The sequence below is a fragment of the Cebus imitator genome, unplaced genomic scaffold (genome assembly GCF_001604975.1).
Source record: "Cebus imitator isolate Cc_AM_T3 unplaced genomic scaffold, Cebus_imitator-1.0 Scaffold125, whole genome shotgun sequence".
NCBI classification, from domain to species: Eukaryota; Metazoa; Chordata; class Mammalia; order Primates; family Cebidae; genus Cebus; species Cebus imitator.
The window spans coordinates 2728956-2751155 of NW_016107440.1; the positions used below are offsets into that span (position 1 = coordinate 2728956).

Genomic DNA, 22200 nt, shown 5'->3' on the forward strand with positions numbered 1-22200 from the left:
AAATGAAGGGGAAAGAGGAATACAGAAAAGGTCAGATTTTTTTTTAAAAATTTTAAGCTAAAAGTGAATGAGTATAATTAAATGACAAGATGGAAAAGTCTAAGACAAAGCAAAGATGTAAAATAATTTAATTAGTTAATTACAATAATAAAAGGACTCTGAAAAAGAGATTAGGATGGAATCCAGAGAAGATAAAGCAATTCATTTATACAACAAATACTTACTGAGCAGCTACTACATGCCAAGCACAGTTCCAGGCACTGGGGATACAATAGAGAACCAAATTCCCTGCCTTTATGAAACTGACATGTGGTGGAGAAGACAGAAGATACATAAATAATGTACTCATAATGTGACAAGTGCTATGAAGACAAATAAAGCAGCTGAGGGGATAGAGAGGGTGAGGAATACTATTATAGGCAACTGCATCCTGGTCTGAGCAAAAGGAGATACCTTTTCTAAGAAACTGTATGGATAGCTAGGCAACCATTCCACTAGCAGAACTTCCCTCTGACAGTAAAAGAATGGCAAGGGGGAGAGGGGAGGAAGAATCCAGTGCTGAGCCAGTGCCATGGGGACAGAAGAACTGGGTAAGGATGAGAACGAACAGGAAGGGGAAAACATGCAGCTGGGATTGTCTGCCCTCGTCCAGTTCTGATCACCTGGGAAATTCATGACCCCACAGAGCAGGCTGGGTTCCCTTTTGGAAGCTCTCATGGTATCTGTATTTTATTTTTTAAGTGATTATCCTAAGCATGTACACTTGTTTTCTAATCACAAGTGTAATAAAATCTTCATCTGTGTGATGTCTTTCTCCCTGATAGACTGTAAGTTCCATGAAGAAAAGTAAGTTATTCTGTTCATCTCTATATCCACTGGTCAATAACAGTGCAGATTTTTAATAAACATCAATCAACCAAACAAACATTTTGTTCTTTGGGGAAAAAAGACAATAATACCAGGTTACTAGGAAACAACCCATTGTCATATAAATAAGCTCCCCCCTAAACCCCATTTTTGGGTAATATCTGTGGGTGGTACACGTATTTATTTGTTTATTTATTTTTTTGAGATGGAGTCTCACTCTGTTGTCCAGGCTGGAGTGCAGTGGCGTAACTGCACCCTCCACCTCCCAGGTTCAAGTGATCCTCCTGCCTCAGCCTCCCAAGTAGCTGGGATTCCAGGCACCCGCCACCATGCCTGGCTAAGAGAGAGAGAGAGAGAGAGAGAGAGAGAGAGAGAGAGAAACAGAGAGAGAGAGTAGATAGGGTTTCACAATGTTGTCCAGTCTGGTCTCAAACCCCTGGGCTCAAGTGATCTGCCTGCCTTGACCTCCCAACATGCTGAGATTACAGGCGTGAGCCACTGTACCTTGCCAAAAAAAATTTTTTTAAGCCTATGTGCCATGTACTAAAAAAGTCTAAAACACANGTGTGTGTGTGTGTGTGTGTGTGTGTGTGTGTGTGTGTGTCTATTTTCAGTAGAGACAGGATTTCACAGTGTCAGCCAGGCTGGTCTCAAACTTCTGACCTCAAGTGATCTACTTGCCTTGACCTCCAAAAGTGCTGGGATTAAAAGCATGAGTCACTGAGCCTGGCCTGTGGGTGGCACATATATTTCTAATTGCTGGATATAACTATAACTGAATTCCATCAGCTTTGCATAAAATGTAATCTGGACTTATCTCTGACCTTATCCTCACACCAACTTACTGCACCCCTTAACTCAGAAAAATCAATAGTTGATGATAATTCTTCTAGATGGTTCATAGGGTTATCATTGTGAATAATCATTGCACTCAGTGATGTCTTCAGGAATGACTGAGATAAACTAGAAAGCTTACCCAGCTTGCTATGCTTTTGAGCTCTTAAATCTGCTTTAGATAGCTTTTCCATATCCTAGCTTGTATGCGGTGTCACTTTTTGCTACTGTAAGTATTTTTGCTTCTACGAGGTAGCCACTTTTACAAACTGTTTCTAAATAGTAGCATGCTGGCAAACCAATTTCCTAAGGCAAAGTCTTAGTTAAGCGTAAACAGTGCTGATTGTAGGCCTGAGGCAATCTGTCTCATTTAAGATACGAACTTGGGCTATATATGTGGTTCTAAATCTAAAGTTGTCTTAGTTTGAAAATAATGCACAGATGCCTATCGAAAAGAAATGTCAGACTCTATGATGTTAAGTCTCTGCAAAGGCTGCTAAATAATTCTAAAATTCAATTCCTGGGCTCATCAGTTGACCATTTACCAGCTCTCATGTGAATTAGCAAGAAAGATCAAATATACATGACCTCAGTTGTACTGAGCAGTTGCAAGAACATTTTACAGAAACTCAGAAGAAGTTAGAATAAAGAAGCCAATCAATAAATCAATAGAGCACTTTCAATCAACTCAGCCAATGAAATTATTTTGATAAAGAACATTTTTAAGGGAACAAAGCAAACTTATGACAATACACTAGGTACTAGTAATCTTTATACTAATGGTATCATTTTCCAGCAAATTTAAGGCTCATTCTGTCTTTGGATGCACGAGCACATACCTTTGAACAAGTGGCAAAGGAAGGAAATTGAGGGTGGAAGTCATGTCCAGTCCGCAGTCCAACATAATGGTGGTTGATTTGAATTTGAGCACATTGCATGGTAAGGTTGGGTGCCCAGACAGGCAATACTGAAAAAAAAAAAAAAAAAAAAAAAAGAAATCACTCTGATCAGTAATCAAGAAGTTTACAAAGTAAAGTGAATTAAACAACACTGACCATCTTCTTTCATGAGACCAGTGTGTTAAGTTCAACTAACTTTCTACGTGGTTTCCTCCCTCTAACTGCTGGGGGACTACTTTCCCTAGCAGTTCAAAATACTCAAAAGTCTCAGATCACATCCATCTGTCTTTTCACAGGGTGCCAAGCTATGCTTTATGCAAGCCCAGTTTTAGATGGGCCACAGTTATTCAAAATAGAAGGTTTCAAGGCTAAGGGTATCCATTCCGTTTTCATAAGACACTGGCAAATTCTCATTTTCCCCTTTGTATGTAGGTACTGTCTAAAGCTGTGGATGTCAACGAAACTCTAAGCTGGACACAAACTGTGCTCTAGGTTTGGTTTTCTCCCCTTGTAAATAAGTGACCTTCCTCAAAGACGAACTGGTTAGAAAGGTTAACAAGCATGAGTAAAGGTTTATGCTCAGTCTTGTAAGAAGAAAGGACTCAAAGGACAAGTGACTTCCCTGACGTGCAGACACTAGGCAGGAGTGTGAGAACCTACTTCTAGCCAAGCAGGAGTCTCTTGCCTGTGGCAGAAGAGCTCAGAAGTCAAAGGGGCACAAGCCACCATGGTGTCTTCAAAGGAGAGTGAAGACAACACACACAGACCGAAACATTTTTCATGTTCTCCTCAATGTCATGGGAGTAACAGATCTGCCACACTGAAAACTATCTATATGGGATGTGCTCTGCCACTTTTAATACTTCTATTGCTGTTCTGAAGAAAAGAAATGGACAAAGACCCTTTTCCCAACTTTTAAAACCCTCCCTTGAGCAGCAAAGCCCAGAAAACGAAGGGAACAGTGTGCTGAATCCACCAGCAAGTCCATTCTCTCCTTTTATTATTATTAATTTTTTTTGAGACACTCTCGCTCTGTCACCCAGGCTGGAGTGTAGTGGTGTGGTCTTGGCTTACTGCAACCTCTGCTTCGCTGGTTCAAGCAATTTTTCTGCCTTAGCCTCCCAAGTAGCTGCGATTGGAGGTGTCTGCCACCATGCCTGGCTAACTGTTTTGTATTTTTAGTAAAGATGGGGTTTTACCATGTTGGCCAGGCTGGTCACTAACTCCTGACCTCAAGTAATTTGCCTGCCTCCTCTGCCTCCTGAAGTGCTGGGGTTATAGGCATGAGCCATGGCGCCCTCTCCTTCTGATTTAAGCATAAGGAAAGCACAAGTGGGAGTGATGCTCCACCAATGGCCAGCCCCCTATGGCCACAGTCACTTAGGCTGTCTTTCCACGTATTCCAGGTATTGTTATTGGTTCTATCTTTCAAGTGGAGGAATTTTCCACTTTTCTACAGAGGACATTACAGGAACTAAAGATTTCTGAAAACTGCATGTTCTAAAAATAGTAAGGCCAAGAGCCAAGAAGTTGTATTTTGCAAGCTTCTCCTTTATTCCAAGTTTACGCAGGATGATATTTTACCAAACCAAAATTCACAATTCATGGTCTGAAAAGATACAAGGTACTTATGATGAAAACAATACAAATTATTTCAAACTGCAATTGTCCTGAAGAAGTCTTAAGATGCATGATTTTGGCAATTACACTTTACTTAAGTTCCTTCTTTGACAGGTACCAGGATTACAGAAAGTTTTTTCCTCCTAATTAAGACAGAGATGTTCCTATCCTAGCTTCCATCTGTCTCCCTATTGCTACTGGTCTTTATTCCAATCTAAGAACTATTTGTTAAAGATAAACTATCTCAAAACGAACACACAGCATCATGTTAAACTTGCTCTAAATACAGCAAACGTTCTAGTAAAAGCTTTCCTATATTTTTCCTTTTGAAAATAAGAAAAAATCAGGTATTCAGAAAAGCATGGAAGAAAATAAAATGAAATGCATTTAACAGTCATTTCTGAGTGGGAAAATTATTGTCCAATTTTCTTCTTTTGGCTTTCTGTTTTCCAAACACTCAGCAATGAGCTTTTACTACATTTTTATAATCAGAAAAAAAATATTAAAACAAAACAGAAAATCGGCCAGGAATGGTGGCTCACACCTGCAATCCCAGCACTTCGGGAGGCCAAGGTGGGCAGGTCACGAGGTCAAGAGATCAAGACCATCCTGGCCAACATGGTGAAACCCTCCCCCTACTAAAAATACAAAAATTAGTTGGGCGTGGTGGCAGGTGCCTGTAGTTCCAGCTACTTGGGAGGTTAAGGCTGGCAAATCGCTTGAACTTGGGAGGTGGAGGTTGCAGTGAGCTGAGATCAGGTCACTGCATTCCAGCCTGGGCGACAGAGCAAGACTCCATCTCCAAAAAAAAATCCAAAAAAAACAAAAACAAAAACCCCAGAAAATTTAGCCAGCCACATTGAATGACAAAATCTTTTTTTACCTTCCTCCTTAATTCTAAATTATGGAGGATAAGGTACACCAGAAAACAGAAGAACATGTAAATTTTTTAAAAAGCTGATGCTCAAAAGATTTCAGCAAAATAAGTTCATTGAAAGGCTTTACATTTGTTACCGTCCTTAAAGCCCAAGGGCCAAAGAAAAGTGAGGAACGCTTTCTAATGGTTACCACCAAATGGAACAACATTTTCAGAGCACTGACAAAAGGTGCCAGACCTCAAGCTCATTTGCCTTATTTCTATGGATGAGAAGGTTGAGCTCTACCCAGTTTCAGCAGCTTTTCTGGAAAGAGCCGAAGACACATAGTGAGGTCCCTCTGACTCCAACGATCCCATTCATGCTTCGCAAGCCGCCCACCATGGGTCAACTGAGGGCATGGAAGCACAGAGTGGCTGCCTGAGGTTCACACACACATAGGCGCCTGCGAAGAGCCCAGACCCTGTGACCTCCAGTGATGTTCTTTGTACAATTCCAGTATCCTGCCTCTGTCACCAAGCAGCACATCATCTACTGAGGGTTATGAGACTAAGGCAGAAAACAAGTAAGTAATTATGGAAATAAAATTAACAAGTCACACCAATCTGATTAGTTTTTATATTCCATCTTTTTCCATATTTGTAAAAGCTGTAATTTTAGTGTTCGTACTGCTCTGTGTGTTGCTTCCACTCTTGATGACTATGTTTTCCTTATGTTGCATCACCCTTCATTTTTACTGGTCTAAGTCAATATACCATGGTTGGTTTGGTCATTCATTCCCTCATCGTTGGAACACTGAAGGTTGTTTCCTGTCACTCTGCTATTGCAAGCATGGCTGTGGTGATCACTTTAGTGCGTAAGTGATTTTTCCATATTTTACTGTTTTTTAAGTTGATTCCCAGAAGTGGCACTAACTAGGTCAAAAAAAATGAGCATTTTATGCTCTTTCAATCTGCTGCCAAAATGCTTTCCAAAAATGACTGTACTTATTTATAATGTCATTGGTAATATATCAGATCTGTTTCACTGCTTAAACCCATGAGCATTATATTCAAAGCCATTTAGAATCTGCACCAAAATGCAGCTATCACTATTAGTAGCCATGTAGAGGTAATTAAATGGCCCTAACCAAGGAAAGTCAACTACTTGATAAGTGGCTTTAGTTCTGAGAGACAGTTTGGTGAAATGATATAAAGTGGGAAGTCTGAAGTTGAGACTGCCTGGGCTCAAATCCTGACTGTGCTCGGTGTTAATGTGTGATTTGAGGAAAGTTAACTTTCAAGTATAAGGTGCAGTCATACAACCTAGCCTTGCAGCAGAGTTGTTGGGAGGGCTCAAAGAATGGGTACAGTGCCTGGTACACAGTAAGTTTTATAAAATCATTAAGGCGTTGAAGAGGTCATCTAAGTATGAAAGGAGTAATTTATGTTCTACAGTGGCATTCACTCACATCTTAAACATGTGTATCCCCTAAGACTAGGTAAAGTGAATGAACTGTTTTATAAATATTTCCCATTTTGCTAGCTTGCCCTTCAGGAAGATAGATACACTAGTAAGTACAGAATAATCTTTATTTTTTCCTAGCTTAACAAGCACATAGCAATGCTTTCATGTTCATTTTATTTCTATTTAATTAAAAAGCTACAAGTTTTTCTGTGATCACAATCTACAGCTGGCTCTCCATATTCACGGCTTCTGCATCCACAGATTCAGCCAACTACAAAGGGAAAAATATGTGAAAAGAAAAAACTACAAATAATAAGATACAACAATACAACAAAAGTTATATAAATTTTAAAATGCAGCCTGGGCATGGTGGCTCAGGCGTGTAATCCCAGCACTTTGGGAGGCCAAGGCAGGCAAATCACCTGAGGTCAGGAGTTTGAGACCAGTTTGACCAATACAGTGAAATCCTGTCTCTACAAAGATACAAAAATTAGCTGGGCATGGTGGCAAGAGCGTCTGTAATCCCAGCTACTCAGGAGGCTGAGGCAGGAGAATCACTTGAACCCAGGAGGCAGAGGTTACAGTGAGCTGAGATTGCACCACTGCACTCCAACCTGGACAACAGAGCAAAGCTCTGTCTCAAAAAAAAAAAAAAAAAAAAAAAAGAGCAATGTACTACAACTTACATTGCAGGCAGTGACACTGTATTCGCTGTTATCCCCTGTGGGTATGGAGTGACCACTATACTATCTGTATTTCCCTGTTTGCCTTTTTTTCACAGAGTGAGTGGAACCTGGTTTTGAAAGTTACATACAGTTAAGATTATTTATATTTTTTGAATAAAAATTTTATCAGTTATACTTAGTATATGTATTTCCCATTCTGCTATTTTCATTAAAAAGCTTTTATTGTGGCCGGGCATGGTGGCTCTTGCCCGTAATTCCCAGCATACTGGGAGGTCAAGGCTGGAGTATAATTTAAGGCAGTAGTTTAGGCTAGCCTGGGCAACACAGTGACACCCTGTCTCTATAAAAAATAAAAAAAATAACCAGGTGTAGTGGCACACACCTTAGTTCTAGGTACTTGGGAGGCTAAAGTGGAAGGATCGCTTGAATCCAGGAGTTTGAGGTTAGAGTGGGCTAAAAAAACTTTTATTTATGGAAAATTTCAAACATTTACAGAGTAAGAAAAATTGGTATAATGAAATCCCATGTATTTATTACTCAGGTTTAACAACCATCCACATTCTGCCCACTTCATTGCTGTTTTCTTTTTGATATCAACATATTTCTGCAGAACCATTATAATGGTGTTCAACCCATCTGATCTCTAAAAATAGTTTCTTAAATGTCCTAAATTGGCCTTTTATTCACAACTGGAAAAAAATAGTCCATTTTCCTAAATATCCTAGCACAACTGATTAAAGGTGATTCATGTTTGTTAAATTATTCTTGGTTTATGACACCTAAACATCCTATAATAGTCTGAATTTATGTCTAATTTTTTTTTGCCCAGTGGTCTATTTGTCCTGGTTTTTCATGTTTACACCTTACTGTATTTTCAAATAAGCTAGAGTGTCCAAATATACAAGTAGCAATGATTATCTTTTGGTTATTGATTTCCAATTTTATTGTGGTAAGAAAATAGATTCTATACATTAATTGTTAGATTCTGGCAGATGCTTGCTTTGTGGCTCTGTACACTGTAAAAGTGGATTTTTACAAAAGGTCCAGTATGCTTAAAAACGGAAATTCTGTATTCTAGTTGTACATAGAGGATATAAAGTTTCTCTTATATCCTTACTTGAGTCCTAGGGGAAAGAAAACTTGTCAATTTATCTTTGGAATTCTGTCAAATTTTGCTTCATATATTTTCAGGTTACATTTCTGTACCTAAGGGTCACGGTTGTTATATCTTACCAGTGAACTGTTTACCATTATGTAATAATCTTTGTCCTAATATCTATTTCTAGGTTTTTAAAAATTTTACATATTTCATTTTTTTTAAGAGATGGGGTCTAGCTGTGTTGCCCAGGCTGGAGTGCAGTGGCACAATCACAGAACACTGTAGCCTTCAACTCCTGGGCATGAGCAATCCTCTTGCCTCAACTTCCCAAGTAGCTGAAATATTTCTAAATAGGTTTCTGGGTTTATTTCTAAATCATTTAGATATATCCACTTTTTTCCTTTGGTGAATCATTGTCTAATGAGGTTTTTTAAAATAAAATGTTATATATACACAGTTAAAAATAAATCAAATAGTTTTCCAAACTATAAAAACTCAGTCCTCAATTCCCAAGTTTGAGAGGCAGCTTTTTTGACTCTGCTAGTTACCTTTACATTTTTCAATAATATGATACTGTTATTTCTTGGTTTTTAAGTTTTAGTTATAATTTTTCTTTGTTTTTATTTTTTCTTCTGATTCCCTCAGATTTTTTTAATACTATGAAAACTGACCACAAGTTGAAGATTTGACTTTTAAAAATTTTTTTTTTTTGAGACAAAGTCTCGCTCTGTCTCTGAGGCAGAAGTGCTGTGCTGCGAACTTGGTTCACTGCAACCTCCGCCTTCTGGATTTATGCTATTCTCCTGTCTCAGCCTCTCGAGTAGCTGTGATTACAGGCATGTACCACCACGCCTGGCTAATATTTTGTATGTTTAGTAGAGACAGGTTTTACCATTATTGGCCAGGCTGGTCTTGAACTTGTGACCTCAAGTGATCCACCCACCTCGGCCTCCCAAAGTGTTGGGATTACAGACCTGAGCCACAGAATCTGGTCAAGTTGAAGCTTTAATGTTTTATAACCAAGATATGTACAACAGGATTCCCTATCATGTTCCAATGCACATGAAGACAAGTAACAAATTTCTTGCACTAGATGGAAGTAATTTCAAAGAAAAAAGAAATTAGTGTAATAATACAATGCATTGTTCAGTCCCATCATTAAAGCACTGTTATGATTTAATTCTCACTGTTGTTGTTTTTCTCAGTACTATGTAAATAAAAGATAGACATGTCTTAATCATATTTGAGTCAATGAATTATTTAACTTTTAAAACAATTATTTAATAATATTTTAATCAATTTATTTGTTCACGAATCCTTCTTCTATCCCCTGTCTTCTGAGTTCAACTCTCTTCTTTCTGAAATACAGACCTGAATATACCTCCTTCAGTGATAGCGCTAAAATAGTGAATTCTTAGTTACTGTTGGTCTTAAAGTTTCTTAACTTTACTTCTTAACAGTGATGATACTGGAATTATGGGGCAGCAAATTACCTTAAAACCCCAAAGATCCTAATCCAACTGTCTTCTGGCATCTATTGTTGCTGGGGAGAAATCTGCTGCCAGTCTAGCTGGTGTTTTAAGCCGCTATTAAAATATTCTCTTTGCTGTTGGTGTTCTGATCTTTCACAAAGATGTGCACAGGTATGAGGTATGACTTACTTTCTTTTTGGTTTATGCTTCTAACACATAACAATTCGTCTTTCGCAAAAGTGAAAAATACTGTCAGCCACGATCACTTTGAATATGGCCTCTCTCCATTCTTTCTAGTTTCTACTTCCGGAATGCTGATTAAATGCATGTGGTAATGTTTCATTTTATTCCCCCTTCCCTGTGACTACATTATCCTTTCACATTTTTTTTTTTTTTTTGCTATGTATAGTACATTCTGGGTATTTTCCTCAGATTTATCTTACATTTTGCTAATTCTTTCTTTAGTGGTGTCAAATCTGCTATTTAATCAATGGGTTAAATACTGAAATTTTCTTTCCAGTGACTATGTTTTTCAAATCTGGAAGTCCTCTTTTCTTATTAAAAACAGCATCTTATTCTTTTCAAAGGTTTGATTCCTTCACATTTGCCTTTAAATCATGTTGACATATTACAGAGTCTCCAAGTTGTGTGATTTTCTGAAGTTCTTGGTAGTCTTATTATGTCTACTCATCCTAACTCATGGTGGATTTCAGATCCTTTAACGGTCTGCATGGTGAGCTCATTTCTGGTGGGGCTTTGTGGAAATTCTGAAGGAATTCTATGAGGAATGGGTTGGGGCAGGTCCCCAATAAATGTCACCATTTTGAGACCATTTTATATTGATTTCTCAGCTTAAATATCTGTACCGTAAGGGGAGCATAAACATCAGGCTGTCAACACTCTCAAAGCACTGGACTAAGCTCCTTGCAGAGACAAGCTTCCTTACAGACCCCAGGAGCAAGCAAAAGAAATTTTTCTAGTACTTTTTTCACTAATGTATATAGTCCTTGGGAATTTCTTGGTTATTGATTTTGAAATACGCATTTTGAATGTTACATCTATTACTAACAAGATTAAATCATATTATGCTAAGGTTTCAGCAAATCTAATACTTTAAAAATTGGCTATCCAGTCCGGCATGGTGGCTCACGTCTGTACTCCTCGCACTTCGGGAGGCTGAGGTAGGTGGATTGCCTGACTTCAGAAGTTCAAGACCAGCTTGGGCAACACGGCGAAATCCCATCTCTACTAAAATGAAAAAAATGAGGCCAGGCACGTTGGCTCATGCCTGTAATCTCAGCACCTTGGGAGGCAGAGGCAGGTAGGTCACTTGAAGTCAGGAGTTCAAGACAACCTAGCCAACATGGTGAAACTCTGTCTCTACTAAAAACACAAAAATTAGCCAGGCGTGGTGGCACATGGCTGTAATCCCAGCTACTTGGGAGGCTGAGGCAGAAGAATTGCTTAAACCTGGGAGGCCTTGGAGGTTGTAATGAGCCAAGATTGCACCACTGCACTCCAACCTGGCCAACAGAGTGAGACTCAGTCCCAGAAAAAAAAAATAGCCAGGTGTGGCAGCATGCACCTGTAATCCCAGCTACTTAGGAGGCTGAGACAGGAGAAATGCTTGAACCCGGGAGTTGAAAGTTGCCGTGAGCCTAGATCGTGCCATAGCACTACAGCCTGCACAACAAGAAATTCTGTCTAAAAAAAAAAAAATCAGCTACCCAAACAAAATGAAAGCCAGCCAACTTTATCTCATGAAAATCTTTAAAAGCAGTATAAAATACTGAGAATTGCATAAAAAATATTTGACAAATTAGTAAATTTGGCAATTTGGTAATATGACAAATTCAATTTTACTAAACTGACTTTGGGTAACAAGTCTGTTTTTTTGCAAAAAGAATCATGGACTAAAACATAACCTACGTTCTTTCCCCTAGTCTTGTTTAAAGTAATTACAATATGCATAGTTATTATGCTGTGCTGTTTATTAGGTATCAAACACTCTGTAAAAACCTTATATTTTAACTCCTATAATCCTCCCAAGAATGTCATGAGGTAGGAATTATTTTTTCATCTAACAGACGAAAAAAATTAGGCACAGAAAGTATAAAACTTGCACATGATCCCAAAGTTGTAAGAAAATGTGCCGGGACTTGAACCGGGACAGTGAGCTCCGGAATCAGTACAGTTAGCCAACACAGTATACACACCGTGCTACAAAGAAAGAAAGGAACTATCAGAGACCTAAACGATTATTACTATCTTTTGTAGAGGTAGTACACTCTAAAAGGCCTTATTTTGAATTGGTAAGAATGCAGATGACTGTGTATCTAGTTCTGAACAAAAAGAATTCGTTAGCTAACTGATGCAATAAAGCAAAGGTGCCAAGTAAATTAAATTATAAATTGCCCTGCAATCCATCATAAGCAGTAATTTTCTTCTGTTGGTTTTCCTTTCCATTCAAAAACAGCGAGAAGATTCTTAGTTTTGCTGCTGAAACTGCCTTTTATTTATCCATACTGTAACCTGAAACTTCTAGGCTGAGTTGATGCCAACAGCTCTTTACTGTTGCTTGAGAGAACTACACAGTCATAAAGAAACTGCTTTTTTTTTTTTTTAATATGCAATAGTGTTAATGAAATAAGTTGTAAATGCTATCACCAATTCTTTTCACTTTTCTATTCAACCAACCCATGTATCACATCATCCAATATCTCATTTGATATCAGCATAAAGTATTAGTTCTAACTTTGCTGATACATTGGTGTTAGCCTGAATGAATCCCTAAATTCTATGGGTCTCAAATATCTTCAGCTGATAAATAAGGAGATCTAACTAGATTATTTTAACCTTTCTTTTAACACAAAAATGTCATTTCTCAATATTCTACCATTTCACAGGGTCAATCAAAACTCCTCTTTTATATAACCTGTCACCAACACGTTTGTGACATTGTGCTCTTTCACAATTGACTTTCTGGGCCAGCACAGTGGCTCATACCTGTAATCCCAGCACTTTGGGAGGCCGAGGTGGGTGGATCACCTGAGGTCAGGGGTTCGAGACCAGCCTGGCCAACATGGCAAAACCCCGTCTCTACAAAAATACAAAAATTAGCTGGGCGTTGTGACACATGTCTGTAATCCTAGCTTCTTGGGAGGCTGAGGCAGGAGAAGAGCTTGAGCCTGGGAGGTAGAGGTTGCAGTGAGCAGAGATTGTGCCACTGCACTCCATCCTGAGCTACGAGACTCTGTCTCAAAAAACAAAAAAAAAATTGACTTTCTGAAAATGTAGAAAACTATACAATGCACAAGCTGTAACTAATTTCAAGATCACCTAGTCTAAATGCTTCCTTTTTAAAAAATCTTTTATTATTTTCTTTTAAAAAAGTTTAAAATAGAGACTGGGATTTGCCATGTTGCTCAGGCTGGTGTTCAATTTCTGGGCTCCAGTGATCCACCAGCCTTGGCCTCCCAAAGTGTTAGGATCACAGGTGTCAGCCACCATGCCCAGCCTAAATGCTTCTTTTAAAAACACGGAACCCTGTTCTTCCAGAGCTTGTGAACATCACTGCCCCAACACACCTGAGTGTAAACATTCACTGCCATCAAAAAGTGCAGCGCATTAGGCGACACTCCATGCCTTAACAGGGCATATAAGGTTCCTGGAGGGGCAGGGAGCATCCCTACCTTATACTACCCCATTCTGAGATGCTGGCTTCCACTGAGCCAAATTTGCCTAATTTGGAGGCAAATTACCCCTGCTAGGAATTTTGGGCCAGGCCCGCCAACCATCAGAATTCTATAAATACATTTCAATTTTATTTGGTAATCTTTCACCTTCTTCTACTTTGTGTGTTGATTCCGTCTCACAGGAGAGCTGTTAAATGTGCCAATCATACTCACTGTCAAACTGACTACACAGCTGGATAAAATACAAGGATAATTTTCCACTTGTGCAGAAAATCTGTAGCATGCATGGTGAACACAGAAAAGCCACTTTCTGGTTGAAGAGAGGCTAGATGTCACACAGCTGAGTGACTGCCACTGAGGTCTGCTCCCTCATGTTCATTCTGTCCTCTACTTGGCTTTCCACGAAAATGAGACAAGCAGCAGAGGGAGGTCATAAAAAGCAAAATTTCCCCAACAGTAGTGCAAGGAGGGTGGAAGTGTTGATACTAAATCATTAAGGGTGAGAGAAGGAAAACAGGCAGGGGCTGCCTTGGAACCAACACTGCTGGCCATCTAAAACCAGCACTTAATACACATTGAAAAGTAATCATATGGCCGGGTGTGGTGGCTCATGGCTGTAATATCAGCACTTCAGGGGGCTGAGATGGGCGGATCACAAGGTCAGGAGTTTGAGACCAGCCTGGCCAACACAGTGAAACCCTGTCTCTACTAAAAATACAATAATTAGCTTGGCATAGTGGTGCATGCCCGTAATCCCGGCCTCCGGCTGATGCAGAAGAATGCTTGAACCAGGACCCAGGAGACAGAGGTTGCAGTGAGCCAAGATTGCACCACTGCACTCTAGCCTGGGCTACAGAGTAAGACTATGTCTCAAAAAAAAAAAAAGAAAAGAAAAGAAAAGAAAAAAGCAATTATAGTTGATCACAAGAAGTTCATGGAGCTATATATGTGACTCTGTTTGTTACATATATATTGTGTGTGTGTATATATACATACACATACATACGTATACATGTATGTATGTATAAAACACTACTGTAAGCATACACAGCAAACTGATTGAAGTGGTTACCACAGGGGAGAGTCGTTGACCATACTGGAATTCTCACTTTCTACTTAGATACTTCTGTACCCTTGACTACTACTTCTTCTTTCAAACATTAACCAGATTTTTTTTTGTAAGAATCAGAAAACAATTTTTTTTCTCTTTTTGAATAGAGTCACTACTGGAGAATTTCTATGGGAAACAAAGTTTTTAAGGACAACAGAATTTATACAAATTGCTGAAAATGTTCAACAGTGACAAACCGGCAAGAAAGAAAAATGGTTAAGGAAATGGTAAAACTTATACATGGCTAGAGGATCAGCATCAACAACGGAGACTTATTAGTGTAATGTTAATTCAAGAGTAAGCTAGGAATTTATTCCAGCATGTTAGAAACGTGCTTTTTTTTTTTTTTTTTTTTTTTTTTTTTTTTTTTTTTTTTTTTTTTTTTTTTTTTTTTTTTTTTTAATATATCTTCAAGCCACATAAATGCATTGGTTCAAGTTTCAAGGTTTGAACAAATCTGGACATCAAAGCCAACCATAAAGCATGCAGCAGAAATACTGTGGCTACTAGGGAGTTCCTGGTCACACTTGTGAAGACATCAGGAAGGGGTTCCCTAACTCAACAGGCTTTCAGTGTGGACAAAAGTGTTTTATATTTAGCGGAAAGATGCCTGGTATAATACATTTCAGCAAGGAGAAGAGCATGCCTAGTTTTAACCCTTGAACAAATATGCTTCTGTGTGGATCAGGAGTTGGGGGCAGGGAGAAGTTTACATCCCTTTAGTCACTTCAGGTTTTCAAAGAAATGGATGTCCAAACAGCCTCTGATAAACTGAATATGTTTTTAAAGACAGTGAACATTTATTAATCATTTATGATGGCACAAAACCCAGGCTGACTGGCTATGTATTAGGGCCAAGAAAAGGCTTTTCAATGAAAAAACTTCTTACTAGTCACACCAGTAATAAGTTAGGAGTCAGCAAAGGAGAAGGCTTCCATTTGCCTCTCCCATTTGGTAGAGACTTTCAGAGAGAACAGAAGCAAGTAGCTTCTTTACTAATGAATGATGATCCTATAGATTAGGCAGAAGGGAGAGCCACACTTACTGAAGGAACTAAATTTTGACTTTCAGTTTACCTTGGTCCATAATAAAATACTTCTTTGATAATCTTTATTATGCAATCTGAGCAAGGAAATTCTAAAGTTTTAAGAAAACATTTAATATAATTTTTGGGTCGGAGAGTTCTGTGTTTTTTTTTTTTTTTTTTTTTTGGAGACAAAGTCTCACTATGTTGTCCAGGCTGGTCCTGAACTCTTGGGCTCAAGCAGCCTGCCTACCTTGGCCTTCCAAAATGCTGGAATTACAGGTGTGAGCAATCATGCCTGACCCAGGAATTAACTTTTAAAGCATGATCCTAAAGCCATGATCCTGGGAGAAAATACTGATAGATTGTATTACTTATACTAAGGACTTTTCTATGAGGAAAACTACTTTGAACAAGGTAAGAGGTTATCTGGGAAAATAATATTTATAAAACCAAGACAAAAAATTGATATCCTCAATATATCAAGAGCTCTAACAAATGAGTAAGAAAAACACAAAGATTCCAACAGAAAAATGTGCAAAAAGCACAGTTAATTCATGGAAGAACACAAAAGAGTGAAAAAACATATGCAAAGACGTAACAGAAATGCAAAACAGAAACCCAGAAGAAATAAAAATGCAATTTAAAACTATACTGAGATAAAATGCTCAGTCCATACACTGGCAAAAAAGCTAATGATGAGGTTGTGGGGAAATGGAAACTCTCATTTACTTTATGCGTAAAAACTACAGCAGTCCTGAAGAGCAATACTGCATCAAAGTTTAAAATGTGCATGTATGGTCTTTGAACAAAAAATTCCACTTAGGAATTTATAATAAGCAAATACAGCAACTAGATAGGTGCAAAAAAATCTAGACAGTATGTTTTCATCAGCACTGTGTGGGACAGTACGGAATAAAAACCAAAATGTTTAACAGTAGAATACGTCCACACAATGTTATACTGTAAACATATTGAAAAAGAACTATATAAATGTTCCAAATGAAAATGCTTATGACTGTTGTCTCTCATTATCTGTATGCCTCTTTTCCTTTTAAATTAGAATGCATGTCTCAGCTGTAATTATAGCCACCTGGAATAAAAACTATTTGCTAGACTTGACTGCAACTATATGTAGTCATGTAAGAAAACGCTGGCCAGGAAGATATAAATACAAGTAGTGTACACAACTTTGAGAAAGTATTAAAGGGAGAGGACATGGCTTGCTTTGTTCCTTCCTTCTTCCTAGTGGCTAGAATAGGAATATGATGGCCTGAGCTGGTAGTCATATCGGACCACAAAGAGGAAGTTACGCATTACAGATGGTGGAGCTACAAGCTCTCAGGAGAGCCTGGACCTGCCATACCAGCCCTGGACTATTTATCTCAGCACATCATTTATAAAAGAGAGATGTAAACATCTATCCTGTTTAAGCCACCATTGCTTGAGGCTTTCTGTCACTGAATCTAATCCTAACTGATATACAGCTTTAGGGTGACTCACAAAGAAGCTAGCAGTGCACACACCCATCCTAGCAGGTATACCAAAGCGACTGACTATCTGAGGTGGTGAGATTACAGGTGATTTTTTTTTTTTTTTTAATACTTCTCAGGATTTGGAATTATCTTCTGAAAAGTTTTCTCTTACAGTAGCATGTACTGATTCTGTAGTAGTTATTTTTACTTTGAGAAAAGTTTTCTAAAAACATGTTAAAAAAAAAAAAAAGGTGCTTTCTTTTACTTAGTTCCTTGAAATAACTCTCATTAGTTTGGTCAGATTGATTTCTTTTGAAAAACAACTATGTTGTCTGACAGTTTACCACTGAATCTCAGCAGCCTGCTAGGCACACAAATAGGTTTTACTAGGCTGAATTTCTTAAGGTTTTCTGAAGAATCCCACATAAAGATGATATTCTATCTTTATGGGTAGATTTTCCATAATGGATTTATGGATGCATTTATGGATGAAAGGCAGTTTGCTAGTCCTCTCTACCAACTTGCTATTTGCAGACAGGTGACATATGCAACAATTTCACCCTTTAAAACTTTTAGGTCAACATAATGTTGGATTAAAGAAGCCAGACACAAATGAGATATATATGGTATAGTTCCATTTAAATCAAGTTCAAGAATAGGCAAATCTGAGACACAGTGATGTAGGTCAGAATAGTGATGAACTGGAGGGAAGGTTATTGACTGGGAAGTGACAAAGTTGCTGGAAATGTTCTGTATCTTAATTTTGATCATGAAAACATGGATGCATGTATGGTAAAAATTCATCAAGCTGTATGTATGCTTGAAGTTTATGATCGTTTAACTCAATGAAAATTATACCTAAAACCAAATAAGCATCCTGATAGCTGCAACATACTTTCTAGTAATTTGTCTATATTTAATATGTTGATGTGATGGAGAATACATATTTATCAGTTCTGAGAGAAGAGGGGCCCCCTTACCCCCTGCACCCTATCTCTTCCTCAACAGAGATGAAAATCAGGGAATTCTTTAATGTTTCTCTTCCCTCCTTATTCATATCTGGGCATTCTTCTCACACTGTATCATCAACTGGTCCCATTGAGTCTTGGGATGCCTTTTGCCCTCTGGTGCTATTTGTGAATTCTGTTACTGCTTCAGAGGTCTTCTGTAAAGGGCTAAAAAAACATCTCCTCTCCTATGCAGGTAATTCTGACTTGGAATTTGCTTTGATACATTTGCTAAGCTTCCTAATTCTTCTTGTTTGGATTTTATGTCACTTTCCTAAATATTTTCTGTAACTGCAATGAAATCATACTTTCTGATTTCACATTCCAGTTTTTCTTAATTGTGTGAAATAAAGCTCTTCTAACCCCTTGGTCCCAGATTTCCAAACGGATAAATTTAAAGGCACTACGTGTTTAAAAATTCTTACTTTAAACTCTTAAATTTCCTTGAAACTTTTCCTGGAAAACGGAAAACTCCCACAATCCTTATTCTTTACTGTCCAAACCACTAAGTCTTGTAGTAAAACCCACCAGGCTTTTGCTTCAATCTGCCTTTCTAACTTTCCCTCTAATACATTTATTAGGTCTGCCCCTGCTCCACTTATGGTGATCTATTGTTCCAATCAAATATATAAACCTTTCATTAATTTAATTAGTAGCTATATTAGTCTGTTTCACACTGCTGATAAAGACACACCTGAGACTGAGTAATTTACAAAAGAAAGCGGATTTATAGTGCCACATGGCTGGGGAGGCCTGACAATCATTACATAAGACAAGGAAGAGCAATCACATCTTACATGGATAGCAGCAGGCAAAGAGAGAACTTGTGCAGGGAGACTCCTGTTTTTAAAACCATCGGATCTTGTGAGACACATTCACTATCATGAAAACAGCTCTGGAAAGACCCGCTCCCATGAATCAACCATCTCCCATCTGTCCCTCCCACAACACATGGGGATTATGGGAGCTACAAGATGAGATTTGGGTGGAGACACAGAGCCAACCATATCAGTAGCCAATACTCTGAACTATCCAAATAGGAGGATGTCATCGGGGGAAATGTGTCCATTTTTGTATACATTGCTACAGAACACCATGAAGCAAAAAATACAATAAACTGTACACACACAACGTTGGGGAAATGGAACTTCTCCAAATTATTTTTAACTATTCCTCCTACCTGAAATAAGACATAACACTCCTTCTCAAACATATTTATCAAATTACTTTTCAAGATCAGTTCAGATTTTACTTCTCTAGGCAACTGTGATTCTTCCATTGGAATTCATCTTTTTTTTTTCCCTTCAACTTTTAAGTTCAAGGGTACACGTATAGGATGTGCAGGTTTGTTACATAGGTAAAGATATGCCATGGTGGTTTGCTCCACCTATAAACCCATCATTCAGTTATTAAGCCCAGCATCCATTAGCTATTCTTCCTGATGTTCTCCCTCCCTCTACCCACCCCAATGGGATTAATGTTTTATAATCCTAATCTTACATACATCACTACTGCTTGTATCAAAGGCTATCACCAAGGCGATATATTCTCAGTCAGATACATTGAATACACAGTTTGTTTAACAGTGAGTTACTGATAGGTAGTATCTGTCTTATTCATCTTTACATCTCACAGCACTGAAGATAGGCATTTAATAACATTCATTCAATTGTATAGCCAAGCAATGGATTTTTGTTATTGCTTCTCTTATCTGTTAGCTATAACTATCACACAGTCATCAACATAGTAATCAACAGTTTCTTCCTACTGGACACATAAGCTTCAATCAAAAGCCATTTAAAAATAAGCCATCACCTGGGGCTCTGAATCCCTTTTTGTTTCTACAGAGATTTTTCGGGGAGGGGTGTGTGTGGTTGGGGAGGGGTGTGTGTGGCCATTATATTTATTTTTAATAGATTGATTGTTTACATTTCTTGGCTTTATCAGGCCTGTCTCTGAAGTACAGGGAAACTATTTCTGGCTGTTCTGTTTTCCCAGGAAATCTTGCAGTTTTCCTTCAAGGTCACAGAAATCTATTACTCATTGCTTCCCTTTGTTTTGGCTAGGATCATGTGTAGAAATCTATTACTTCTATGAGTCTGCCATGCACTACCTAAGACTTTAAGTTTTAAATCCACTGTTTACTCAAAAGACTGGAAAGGGCTTACAAGATATAATTAACTGCCTAGGACACACAATAAACACAAATACATTTTCTCTTTCAAAAAATAACTTATTGTTAGGCTATGTAAAACAATCTCACTTTACTAACGACTAGAAAATTATGGAGCAAGAAAGCAGCCAGCTACAGCAAGTAAATTAAAATACATAAAAATGTCAAGCCAAAAGTCAGTATCATGGTGAGGTGTTAAGTTTAAGAAGCATGCTCACTCTAATCATAAACAGAACAGAGATGCCTACCAACAAAACTCCTATTCCAAATCGTTCTGCACGTAGAAGCCACTGCTATTATATCACAGAAAGAAATGAAGTGAAAAAAAATCTGCAAAGTTTTACACCTGGAAAACCTGAGAATCAACTGGAAAAAGTATTAAAAATCAAAATTCAACAGGGGGCTGTGTAGTGAACACAGGAAATAAATAGCCTTCTTATATGTAAATCAAATAGAAAAATATATTTCCGTTTCAGTAACAATCAAAAAGATAAAGCTTTTAGATACAGATTTAACAAGAAATATCTAAAAGCTGTATTAAGAAAAGCTTTTAAAATGCTACAAAGAAAAAATTTAAAAAGATTTAAATAAAGGAAAAGACATGCCTTATTCTTAGACTCAATGCTATAGTAAAAGAAATTAGTTCTCTCCTTAAATTTTATAAATTCAACCTGATCCCAATAAAAATACAAAAAGGATTTTACTGGGAACTCATAATTCTAAATTTATACAAATCATAAAAAAAGTTTAAATTTTATACCAAAAAAAAAAAAGTTTGAGAGCAGCCTGGAAAATTCTGAGGCACAGGGCAATGAGCAGGAGTAAGCACTTTAAGGTATTAAAATATACTCCAGAATTAAATAGGGTAAAATAGTTTAGTACTGGAATATTAATAGATTAAGAGGAAGAGAACTGGGCAGAAAACAGAAATATAAATCCTTTCATAGCTATATAAAAATATGCTCTACATTACATACATAATGTGAGAAAAATCAAATTTAAAATATAATGACATAATATTTTTTCACTTTTCAGTGAGAAAAAAACCAAGTTTGATCATTACACTGTAGTGGTAAGCACTAGGATATGCTGCTGGCAATTGCAATTTGATAAATCTCTATGGAAGCATTTTTGCAATAAACCTTAATAAAAAATGCAAATACCCTTCGAACCATCAATTTCACCAGTAGAAATGTACGCTACAGATGTACTCCCTAAGAGGCTTACAAAGGAGATAATCTGTAAAATGTGAGTTGTAATTGCAAGAGACTGGAAACAACTAATGTCTATTGATAGGGGTTTGGTTAGATAAATCATGGTATATTTAAACAACAGATCATTATGCAACTGGTTTTTCTTTTAGCAACAGTATGAATGTATTTCTGAGATATACTGATACTAGTTTCATAAATTTTGTTTTAAATCAGCAACAAAAACTATGCCCTAAACTTTAAGTAATCATGAATGATTTTTAAAATACTTGGGGAGAGTGTAGGTGGTGGAACTGTATCTTTCAGGCAAATACCCTTAATTCTAAACTCTTCCTAAAGGCAATGAAAACACAAAGTGTTAGAAATTTTCTATTTTCTAAAAATATTTGATAGTAATATTGAAAATATTTCGTATCTTGAAAACCAAAGAACTGGAATCTTGTTAAACACAGATTCTGTTCATTAGTTCTAGATACTTACATGAAATAATCTTTAAGACACACTTCTAACTTAAAAAAGGAAAATTAATATGCCAAACCAATGTGGATAATCTCTCACTATGTAAAAAATAAAGGGATGAAAACTATATACATGCATGAAAATCCAGAGTATCTTTGAAAAATACAAAGGAAACTGATAACTGAGATTGCCCCTGGGAAGGAGGCTAAGGAGTGAAGGAGTCAGAGAGAATCATTTCACTGTTTTT

At 37.6% G+C, this 22200-nt stretch overlaps 1 protein-coding gene across 3 annotated transcripts in view; it reads right to left on the reverse strand.

Moving 5' to 3' along the window:
• Window positions 1-22200, reverse strand: part of INTS9 (integrator complex subunit 9) — a 122806-nt gene that overhangs the window by 88095 nt on the left and 12511 nt on the right. For 2 of the 3 annotated variants that reach the window (XM_017540494.2, XM_037742684.1), the window contains exon 2: window positions 2541-2668. The exons of the other annotated variant lie outside the window; for it this stretch is intronic. In XM_017540494.2, the coding sequence (XP_017395983.1) occupies window positions 2541-2668 (128 nt within the window). The remainder of the gene's footprint in view (window positions 1-2540; window positions 2669-22200) is intronic. 3 annotated transcript variants of the gene reach the window in all.